General features: G+C 41.6%; 1 protein-coding gene across 3 annotated transcripts in view; it reads left to right on the top strand.

The window, feature by feature from the left end:
* The window catches only part of LOC120994382 (limbic system associated membrane protein), a 695,952-nt gene that overhangs the window by 336,221 nt on the left and 347,554 nt on the right, over positions 1-12,177 (top strand). For all 3 annotated transcript variants that reach the window (XM_040422903.1, XM_040422902.1, XM_040422900.1), the window contains exon 2: positions 3,832-4,064. In XM_040422903.1, coding sequence (XP_040278837.1) covers positions 3,832-4,064 — 233 coding nt within the window. The remainder of the gene's footprint in view (positions 1-3,831; positions 4,065-12,177) is intronic.

The raw sequence follows: 12,177 nt of genomic DNA, 5'->3' as shown, positions 1-12,177 counted from the left end.
AGAAACGGGACGGATCTGTTATGCAGCCCATAGACTTCTATTATGACGGAATGAATAACGGAACGCCTTGTCTATCAAGAGTGAGTACCTTGGTTTTCTGTGGTTGTAATATTGAATTGGGATAACCCCTATTCCAAAATTTGTGAACCATATTAAAAAAGGTTGTGTCATCAGAAACAATTCGTTTAACACGTAAGAATTGACTGTGTGACAGATATAGTATCATGTTTCTAGAGTGACAAGCATAGAATTCTTATCAGTAGGTTTGGTAAATAATTCAGTTTGTAATCTGCCATTCAGTATATTTACAGTCGTGTCGAGAAATTCAATATGGCTGAAAGAATATACAACAGTAAACTTAACCACAGGATCGATATCATTAAGAAAAGTATGGAAAGAATGTAAGGATTCAAGAGATCCTACCCAAATGAGGAAGACGTCGTCAATGTAGCGGCACCATCTCAAAACGTGGGAGAAATGTTGGGAAACACAGATGGCGTCCTCCTCCAGATGTCTCATATACTGTACATATTGGCGTATGTCGGGGCCACATTAGACCCCATGGCCATGCCCTTTTGCTGAATATAGAAATCCTTTTGAAATAAAAAATAATTGCATCATAACACAATATCCAGAAGTGACAGAATAAAATAATGAGCATCTTTCAAAAACATAGCAAGGCATAACATATTCTGTACAACCTGCAGGCCCCTGTCATGATCAATTGAAGTGTAAAGGTGTGTGACGTCAAAGGAAGCCAAAATGACCTTCCTCTGACCGGACAAGTCTACATTCTGTAGTATCATGGATATAGGACAGCGCATTAGTGGCAAAAGAACGTGATATCGTCTCTAAAAAGATGGCTATGTGTGAGAAAGTAGAACCCGTACCAGAGACAATCGGTCGCCCAGGAGGGTCTATTAGAGTTTTATGTATTTTTGGTAATATATAAATTGCCGGAGTGATAGGATGTTCAACAATCGAAATTTTTTCAAGATCTGAATCTATAAGACCAGCCACTGATGCATCTGTAACCACAGTCCTGATTTTTCTGCCAATATCAAACTTGGGGTCACCTGAGACCCGTCTGTATGCAGTAGAATCATCAAGTTGTCTTTGTATTTGCGAAATGTATTTAGAGGTGTCCGTAACAACGGCAGGCTTCATCGTTAAGCTAGGGTCAGCCTTAAGTACATTAATGCCATCAATTTCCTCACGAGTCAAATTAGGATATTTAAAGGCCCTGTCATCAATCGACTTTCTAAGGTCATCAATAACAATGGCATCAAGGGCAGGAGCATTAAGAGCAGGCGTAAAGCAACTTTTGTTACTCAGATTGAAGCGTCATTTCAGACCCCTTGGGCAAACCAATCCGACTATGGTCCTTGAACCAATCTTGAGCTTGATAGAACGAAGAATAAGTCAATTTCCAGATCAAACCAATTGATTTTGCTGTTTGGACAAAATGAGAGACCTTTGCTCAATACGCTCACCTGAGCTGGAGAGAGAGATTCAGATGAAATATTAACAACCGCCACTTCTTCTTGGTCGGTGCTGCTTTGTATGTGAGACGCGTCCACCCCGTCTGGTGTGCTTCCGTTTGTCAATTGGAAAGGAAAATTGTCTCCTAAAAAAGAATCTTGTGAAGTAATTTTATTAATAGAGTCCTGTGGGGACCTACGTTTATTTATTGTTGTCACGAGAAATAGGTATTTGTTTATCCTCAGATCGCCGATTATAAATAGTGCCGTCGTTTTTATACTCGTCAAGATCACGATTCCATTTATGACGTTTGCCCACCTTGTTTTCCCTTCTCCAAAATGGCTGCCGCACAGTCCAGAGTGGCAGAGTGCATGTCAGACATGCTCAATGCACTTTTGGCTTTCCTCTGCCTCCTCGATTTTTCCTCGACATGCGCATTGGCGCCAGGTGAACGCCATTATCGGCGTGCACACATGTTGTTTGTCCCCTGGTGAGCCTAATCTTTTGATCTATTCATTTAATAATGATTTGCATATGAAGTATACAGGTGTAATCAGGTTTTGTAATACATATTAATCATGGTATTATGTGATTTGGTGCACTCACTGTATTATGTATAGGGATGATTATTATGTGCACAATTGTGTGAATACATTATGATGATGTACTACGGCACCATGCACTTTTTGTGGCACTTTTAGCACCTTACTTTAGTTTTTTATGTTTAATTATGTATATTGATTCATGATTCATTGCACATGCACTTTGTATATATATATATACAGTACAGACCAAAAGTTTGGACACACCTTCTCATTCAAAGAGTTTTCTTTATTTTTTTTGACTATGAAAATTGTAGATTCACACTGAAGGCATCAAAACTATGAATTAACACAAGTGTGAAACAACTGAAAATATGTCATATTCTAGGTTCTTCAAAGTAGCCACCTTTTGCTTTGATTACTGCTTTGCACACTCTTGGCATTCTCTTGATGAGCTTCAAGAGGTAGTCCCCTGAAATGGTTTTCACTTCACAGGTGTGCCCTGTCAGGTTTAATAAGTTGGATTTCTTGCCTTATAAATGGGGTTGGGACCATCAGTGGCGTTGAGGAGAAGTCAGGTGGATACACAGCTGATAGTCCTACTGAATAGACTGTTAGAATTTGTATTATGGCAAGAAAAAAGCAGCTAAGTAAAGAAAAACGAGTGGCCATCATTACTAAGAAATGAAGGTCAGTCAGTCAGCCGAAAAATTGGGAAAACTTTGAAAGTCAGGGCTATTTGACCATGAAGGAGAGTGATGGGGTGCTGCGCCAGATGACCTGGCCTCCACAGTCACCGGACCTGAACCCAATCGAGATGGTTTGGGGTGAGCTGGACCGCAGAGTGAAGGCAAAAGGGCCAACAAGTGCTAAGCATCTCTGGGAACTCCTTCAAGACTGTTGGAAGACAATTTCAGGGGACTACCTCTAGAAGCTCATCAAGAGAATGCCAAGAGTGTGCAAAGCAGTGATCAAAGCAAAAGGTGGCTACTTTGAAGAACCTAGAATATGACATATTTTCAGTTGTTTCACACTTGTTTGTTATGTATATAATTCCACATGTGTTAATTCATAGTTTTGATGCCTTCATAGTCATGAAAATAAAGAAAACTCTTTGAATGAGAAGGTGTGTCCAAACTTTTGGTCTGTACTGTATATATATGATTTGTTCACATGTATAACAGCTTGAGAAAGGCTCTAGTGTTGAGCCAAAATGTCGCGTATCCACACGGGTGAATAAAAGCATTTTCTTCATTTTTCACTGATTTTGGAGTGCTGGCTTTTTGCTACTTTGTGTATTGGACAATAGTCTAGTCCCTGGGCATGCACCCTTTTTGTTCAAGTTCGACGTAGTGCTGCCAGATTTTTGCTCTATATCTATCTATCTAAAAGATACAATATGCAAAAAGAAAGAGTAGCACAGTCCAGGTGCAAGACGGTGCAATTCCTCCCAGATTCCAGGAAAATAATCTGTATATGATATTCAAAAAACAAATGATGAGGCAGCACTCCAAAATAGGTGAAGGGTGTTAGACCCATTTATTCCCCAGTGGCAACATTTCAGCCCAGCTTGACAAAAGCCTCATTGAGCTGGTCTGAAACGTTGTTACTGGGGAATAAATCGGTCTAACACCCTTCACCTATTTTGGAGTGCTGCCCCATCATTAGTTTTTTGAATATCGTTTTTTGAATATTCCTGTACCACTGTAGTCACCTACATCATAGATTAGATAGACTTGTTTTTGCTAATTTAGTATTTGACTTTTGAGGTCACCTTTAATATATTCTGTTTCTATGTTTCCTCCAGATGTTTCATAGAAGACAAGAGCTCCAAGGTGGCATGGTTGAACCGCTCAGCCATTATTTTTGCTGGACAGGACAAATGGTCTCTTGATCCCCGGGTAGAACTGGACAAGAGAAGCGTTCTTGAGTACAGCCTCCGCATCCAGAAAGTGGACGTCTATGACGAGGGACCTTATATTTGTTCAGTGCAGACACAGCATCACACCAAGACAGCCCAGGTCTATCTGATTGTCCAAGGTAAGGACCTATGGAATTCTTCTTCTTTACTTTTCCACAAATATCTTGTATGTGATGAGGATATATAAAGCAGGCCATACGCTTTGGGTACCTCCCAACCTATGTTCTGAAAAGAGAGAAGCTACCAGACACCTCCAAGACTTTATGTAAAAAAGGTCGGCATGTTGGAATCCAATATGTCCAAAGCTTCTTTCCCCCAATATCTACCATCAGGGGAGAATCAATATCAGTTGAAAGTTGTTGCTGGCCATAAGGGTTGGACAAAAAATGTAGGTGCCCCAGGGGCATCTGCTGTTTAGAGCTGCCCACCACCCAAGTATGCAGTTGCTCTATGACCGCATGTCCAGCATAGCCCTGGTTGAGGTATTACATGGACACTATATAATATTATGCACTATTTTTTGTGACTTTGTATCATACTGTGTTTTGCTAGGTTCTATGGCACTATTCATCCCCACTTTCATTTTTCCTAAAGAAATTGGTGGGACGTTCAAATATTTTTTGTCCAATTGCAGGGCTAGGTTGAGCACCACCCAAACCATGATGACATGGATAACCATGCTATGCAACTGTATAGTCTGGGAGTCCAAAGGTCTACATGCACCTGGAACTGGCCAAGAACCTCCACAGATTGTGATGAAGCCCTACTGGCAATTATTACTCTTTATTCTCCCATTCCCATGCCTGTCATCTTGGTCAAATTAAAGGGGTTGTCTCATCATGGTCAATGGGGGCATATCTCTAGGATATGCCCCCATTTTCTTATAGGTGCGGGTCCCACTGCTTGGACCCGCACCTTTATAGAGAACAGAGCCCCGCAAGTGAAGGAGGGCGCACTGCGCATGCGCAGCCGCCCTCCATTCATTTTCTATGGGGCCAGCAAAAATAGCCCAGCTATTTCCGTCAGCCCCATAGAAACGAATGGGAGCGGGGGTGGTGGCCGGACCGGAGTCCTCCAGCCACCACCTTGCGGGGCTCCATTCTCGATATAGGTGCTGGTCCCAGTGGTGGGACCTGCACCTATAAGGCAATGGAGGCATATCCTAGCAATATGCCCCCATTATCCATGTTGAGACAACCCCTTTAAGATGGTCTTCTAGCAAAAATATTATTTCCTCTTACGTTTAGACACAAACATTTATAATATGATGATTTTGAAAGAGGGAAATGGACAGTTTTGAAGAGACATTCCATGGACATTTGTCCTTTAGGAACCCATCAGAGCGTATCCTTGGTTTAAAGTGTCACATTTCCATCTAGATTTATCCGCAGGTCCTTTGTTTGGATAATATAAATTGTAACATTAACTTTTTAGATTTTTTTTCTTCGCCTTCAGATTTTGTAATAAATCCCCAGTGATTCTTTCTCCGCCATAGATCAAATTGAAATGAAACTTAATCTAATATAAAATGTAATCTGCTGATTCTGGATTAATAATTAATGGGCAAGAAATGAACAAAATGACTTTCTGTGGAAAGTTTCTGGCCGGCCCCGGTCCTATCGTTACGTCTAGAATAATTGTTTAACCACATAGAGAAAAATTCTGTTTTACTCTAAAATGTACCTTAATGGAATGTAGCTCTCTGAATACCGCAATCTCATTTATTGTATCTCAGGAGAAAGATCTAAATGTCACATTTTCCGGCTGGACCGCTGTTGTTAGGTCTTAGCACAAAATCCCAATGTTTTGCATTAACGGGCTTGATGGGTGACAATCTCTCTTATCTTTTACTTTTATGACCCATCAATCAGAAAGATCATGGAAGTAGATTGGGCGGTGGTCTGACCTCTGTGACCCCGTCTTTGCTAAAAAGCAGGACGAGCATGTGCCAAAAACACGCTCATCGTCTCATGTGCGGTCAGTAACTGAGAGTGACTGAAACGGCCATGTGAGTGTACACTCCCATTCATCTCTTTGGAGAGGAAAGGCCTATGCTCATCCAGCTCTTCAGCTGTGTATGTGGATTTAGGACCCCTTGTTCCTGGGCCATAAAGATCAGATCTCAATATAATTTACTCTTGTCATCTGTTATACTAGCAGGTCGTTTAACGGTTTATGAAAAGGTTTGGCATTAGACAAGCCATATAAAATCTATGATTTTGCTTGCAATACCACTCCTGACCACATGGTGTGCTGTTAGAAAGTTAATTAGAAATATAGAGTGCATAATTTTTTTTAAAGGGGTTCAAAAATAGTTTTTTATCTGCCCAGAGTATCCCAAATACTACTTATTTTCATCCCACATACCTGTTTTTTTTATTTTTATGTTTTAGCATTTTCCTTACCCTGTTAAGATGTTTACAGGCAGAACTTCCTGTTCTCATCAGCTACCTGTTGGGTTTTCTATCCAATTCCAGCATGCTTCCTCTGTAATGTTTCTCAGGGCTTGCTCTGCCTTGCAAACATGGAGAGGAGAAATATAGGGGTGTGACTACCACAGAGAGAACAGTGTGGCAGGTGAAGAATGTGCTGTCAAACATTCATAACAGCTCATGGTGGGACTGGTTAGAAGACCCAACAGGAAGCTGATGAAGACAGGAAGTTCTGCATGTTAACATCCTGCTAGGATATAGTGAGGCTGAGAATAGGGGAAAGAAAGTGCTGGCATGAAAAACAGGTATATGGGGCAAGAATATGCAGTGTTTTGGGTACTGGGCAGATAATAGAAATGCCCTTACTCCTTATGAAACCGAAGAACCCCTTTAACTGGTCTTAAAGGCTTTGTATACTTCTGGGGGAATTTTTTTTAAATTATTGCATTGTATTCATTTTGAGCAGTGGCGTAACTACAATGGTAGCAGGGGAAGTAGGCCCAGGCTGACAAGAGGCCTGAGAGGAGTGCCTCACTTACTTAACTTCCCTACATTTTATTTCAGGCCAGTCTGGACCCCTTCCATATTCACTTACATTGAGGGCCCGCCCTGCCCATTCAATACATTAAAAGAGGGCCCTCCCCCAATTAACAGACCAACCCACCATCCTATCTGACCGCCCTGCCTGCCCGCATAAATTCAAGTCTGCCTCTGCCTGCATAGCGCACCACCCTGGCAGACTGCCCCCCACACACGAAGTGTACGGCCTCCTAACCAAAAAAAGGAAGGCGCTGCAGGTGGTAGAAGCAGCGCAGCAGGCGAGAGGAGAAGCACGGCAGGTGAGAGGAGCAGCAGGGCAAACGAAAGGAGCAGCAGGGCACTGTCACAGCAGCGTTTTTTTCAGGTATGTGCCTGGGCCCCTGGCTCTTGCCTGCAGGTTCTGGACATGACAGGTAGGGCAGGGCAAAGTGGGAGAGACAGACTGGGAAACGAGAAGAAAGATGAGGCCACGTACAGCAGGCAGGCATAGTGGTGAGTGTGCAGCCAGGGTAGGCTACAGCATACAGCTGCCACAGCCACCTCAGCCTACTTTATTATAGCATGCATCTGCTATAGTACAGGAGGCTGGCAGAGGAAGGAGTGGGCAGAGGCTGCGATAGCTACCTGGCAGCTGCATGCTGAAGGCCTCAGCATGCAGCTGCCAGGCAGCCATCCCAACCTCTGTCCACTCCTTTCTCTGCCAGCCTCCTGTGCTATAGCATGCAGTACATGGTAGCCTTCCCTCTCTGCCCACTGTTCTGCCATGTAGTAGTGCTTATTATGGCACTCTTACATATGCACACATGTGATGCCAGGATGTTCCGGGGCTGACATCGGGTGCGTGCACATGTGTGCCATAATAAGCACTAAGGCATGGCGGAATAGCGAGCAGAGAGGGGAGGCTGCCATGTACTGCATGCTATAGTAACAGGTTAAGCATATAGTATAGAGACGGAAGTAGGGGTTGCGAAGGGGGCGATTGTACAAAAATTTGCTGTGGGGCCCAGTCAGTTCTAGTTACGCCCCTGATTTTGAGCTAAAAATAATTTTTTCAATTGGTTTTAATAAAAAAATTTGAACCACTGTCTTTGTGTAGCATTGAGTTTCTCTAGTAGCAGGCTCGGAATTTTCACTTTGTTCCATCAGGCAGCTCAGCTGACGGGCTCCTTATCTCTGAACCCTGATCTTATAAACACTCATTATAGCTCAATTATCTTACTGATAAGAATGTGGCTTAAATAGGTGTTTATGACCTTTTAGTAATTTAGAGATAACTCAGTTGTTATATTTAAAATTTCAATAGTCCACTGGCACTGATGCTCCCTATATTTTGTGCTGCAGTACCCCAACAGTACCACAATACCTGCTGCTTAAAATGCCTCACTGTAAACCAACTCTATTCAGGATACCGCACACTACCTTCCCCGCTATTCTCCCTGGTTCCCCTGTTTGAAAAGGACCAAAGGTGTGTGCCAACATGTAAACCACAATTACCTTGCTATTGAACCTTCCTCCGTGGTCTCTGCTTTTCCTCTATTGCAGGCTTGATTTCAGGGTTTAGCGGGTTTGGTATCTTTCTACTCGAGCGCTCCCCGGCCGGTGGCATTGCTCCGTACTAGTGAATTGAAAGCTCGCGCTCACGTGAAGCGACCTAGTGACGTCACTATACGAGCTACTAGTGCCGAACTTCCAAAGTGTTTCGGACAATGTGTTGTCCTTCGTCAGGGAATCATTAAAAACATTGCCTCCGAAGGTTTACATAGCCTTTAAATGTAACCAATCTATAAAGGCTGGAACAGGAGCAAAATGTATATTCTTAAGTGTAAAGTCTGGGTGAAACCATTTACAATTTCTTTATTTGTAACCAAATTCAATGTGTTTCGTAGACAAACATCCACAGCATGTGTCTAAAAAATACTGATGTGAAGTTCCACCACAAATAGGAGGTTAATGCTATCTATAGATACATCCATATGTCTGTAATATATAACATACAGGATTGTACCATTCAATTAGTAGCTGAATGAAGGAAGAAATATGTAACTCCCACAGATGTGACATAAATCCTTAAATTAGCACCCAGTGTTGGGTTGGATTTTTAATTGGACCTGACTCGATGGACACAAAGGAAGACTTTTCCGGTGAAGCTAATGGGCCAGGATGAGCCCTTCAGTCCATTATCTTGACATGACTTTACCTTCTATTGTTCCCTTAGATCTCATAGATAACTAATAGCACCAATGAAAACATAATAATATATGTATATATGAAATAAAGTAGCCAAAAACACATTTTATAGTCTAAATCTTATTTGGGGCTCTGCTACATCTAACATGCAATGACCCTCTGATTAATACAGTTACAGTAGTGTTAACGTAGTAAGTAAAAAAAAAAAGCAAATAAAGTGCAAAATCCTTCTAATAACTTTTCTTTCAATAAATGCACTAGAAATTCTACATATTCAACTCCAAATCACAACATTGACACAACGTATCCAGTTTGTGTTCATTCTTTACAGAAAGTAAACAAAAAAGATTATCAGTCTGTTTAAAAAATAGCAGCTCCAGCATTTTTCTGTAAAAAAAAAAATACTAATTTTAAAATGTAATAAACTGTATAAACTGATTTTTTTTTTGATATTTCACTTAACGTTGAATGGCAGAATTAATATTTGGTGGCATGACCATTGTTTCTGAGAACTGCTTGATACCAGTGTTGCATGGAATTGACCAACTTCTGGCCCACCTGAAAAGGTGTCCCAGTCCAGGATGATTGGACGACATTGTGCAGTTCTACGATTTTCTTCATTAACCACATTTTTTATGTCACCCCACAAGTCTCTCTATGGAATTGAGGTTGGGGGATTGAGCGGCCACTCCATTACCTCAATCTTGGTACCAGGATGTTATTTGTTTACTGTCGTGTTTTAGGTCATTGTCACGTTGAAACCTCATTTTCAAAGGGTATTTCTTTTTCAGCATAGTGCAACATGATCTCAAGTACTTTGATCTATTCACACTGATCCACGATCCCTCCTATGCAATAAATTGGCCCAAAACAATGGTATGAAACATCCCCATATCACCATGCTTTACTGTCTTCTCAGGGTACTGTGGCCTGAATTCAGTGCTCGGGGCTCCTCTGACATACTGTCTGCAGCTACTAGACCCCAAAAGAACAATTTTGCTGTCATCAGTCCACACAATGTTGCACCATTTCTCTTTGGGCCAGTCAATATGTTCCTTGGCAAATTTTAACCTATTCAGGACATGTCTTTTTTTCGGGACTTTGCTAGGTTGTCTTGCAGGTAACTTGGCTTCACTTCACTTCATCATCTTCTGATTGTAGCAGGACTCACCAGTGACTTCAGTTCTTCTTTTATCTTTCTGGAAGTGATCATTGGCTTCAAATCATTATCTTCTTATTGTGGTAACATCAAATCTGCTTTGATCTTTCTGGAGGTGATCATTGGCTGAGCCTATGCCATTTTAGCAATTTTTCCATTAATTTGAACAGTAGTTCCTCACTTTCAGGTTTTGGTTGGCATTTCAAGACATTTGAGATAATTATGTCTGAGAAGCCTGCAATTAGCTGGACTTCTTTATATGTTTTTCCTTCTCTGATCATTTTTTTAATTAAAGTGTCTGAAACGACCCATTTTCCCCAAAGTATTTCAGAAGGAAATGCACCATAACTAACATGTGCAGCATTTGTCCCCCCCCCCCCCACACACACACACTCTTTTTAAATAAAGGCCAGCACTGACAGCTGTTACTCCACAGAATGAATGACTTTAATTTATCTCCTCGCTACTATTATTTTGTGCCCCTTTCCATTAATGATTCAATTACTCAGAGTAAGCAGCATGCATTCCTGATTGTTGGGGCTGTTTTTTTTTTTTCTATTACCCTACTGCCCTTACCAGTAAATTATTTACTATGTAGAAATATAACTGATATATCAGCTTAATGATGTTGGACTGCTATTTTCTGAACACTTCTGTACTACACCAATGAATCTACAGCCTGGAATAATAACATTGTTGTGATTGTAGCTTCCATGTTTGCCTCTCTCATTATTTTAGTACAAATTTCATCAGTCTCACTGCAATTTTACCAACAGAAAAAAAACAAGCAGTAATTTTTTATTTTATTTTATTTTTTTTAAGAATAGAACAATTTGGCTGAGAACTTCTTCTCACCGGGGCCTTGAAGTTCCCCAGCACAAAATTGAGTTCACTGGCACCTCTGTAAGAGAATGAATTATTATCATTATTATTTCAAGGTAACTCAGTGGCGCTCGGTCATATTTCATGGCCTGAGATGGATTCATAAGAGCCATGACTGAGTCTCGCGTGTGATTACGAAAGAACAATGTATATTGAAAAGTCATTCATGGAGAAGGGAGGGAAGGTGAATGTGACATGGACATTTTGATAAATTCAGCCATAGTCAGGTTTAAGAAGGGATTTGAACCAATTCATAGGGCTGAAGTACACCTAGAAAAGGCCATCAGCCCCATTTGACCCTGTTCAAGGTGATTCAGCTGTGAACCCCATTATGACAATGGTGGTGCAGGAAGCAATCCATTGAGAGGTCTACATGTGTCCAGATGGTGATACAGTAGACTACTTATTCCCAGAATGGTGATGCAGTGGTCTGCTACTAGTCTAGTGGTGTCAGTGGTCTACTTGGGGCCAGCATAGAAATGTCAGTGGTCTTCCAGTGTCCAGAGTGGTGATGCCAATGGCCTACTTGTGTCCAGAGTGGTGATGCTAGTGGTCTTCTTTTGGCCATATGGGGATGTCAGAGGTCTACCTCTGGCCAAGTGGAGATATCAGTAGTCTACTTGTGCCAGCATTATAATGACGTAGGTCTGCTTGTGGCCAAAGTGGTGATGCCAGTGGTCTACTTGTAGTCAGTGTGGTGATGTTAGTGTTCTACTTGTTGCCATATGGAGTTGTTAGTTGTCTACTTGTGGCCATATAGAGATGTCAGTGGTCTACTTGTGGCCAGCATGCTAATGTCAGTGATCTTCTTGTGATCAGTGTGGTTAGGTCAGTGGTCCAAGCTGGAATAAAGGACAGTAAGCCCTTACCTGACCTTTGTCTATATAATCCTGATGGTCTCCATCTTCAACTGGGGGTGACCTAAAGAGATAAATACTGGCTAAAGGGCATATGGTAGAGCCTGTTTGGCCTCCGTTACAGAGAGAGCAGTGAAAGTACACTAGGTTCCTGCTGTAGAAAAATCCTCTACTT

Source organism: Bufo bufo, chromosome 3, assembly GCF_905171765.1.
Source record: "Bufo bufo chromosome 3, aBufBuf1.1, whole genome shotgun sequence".
Classification (NCBI taxonomy): Eukaryota; Metazoa; Chordata; class Amphibia; order Anura; family Bufonidae; genus Bufo; species Bufo bufo.
The sequence above is the reverse complement of the archived record's forward strand: the minus strand, read 5'-3'. Positions and strand labels throughout refer to the sequence as shown.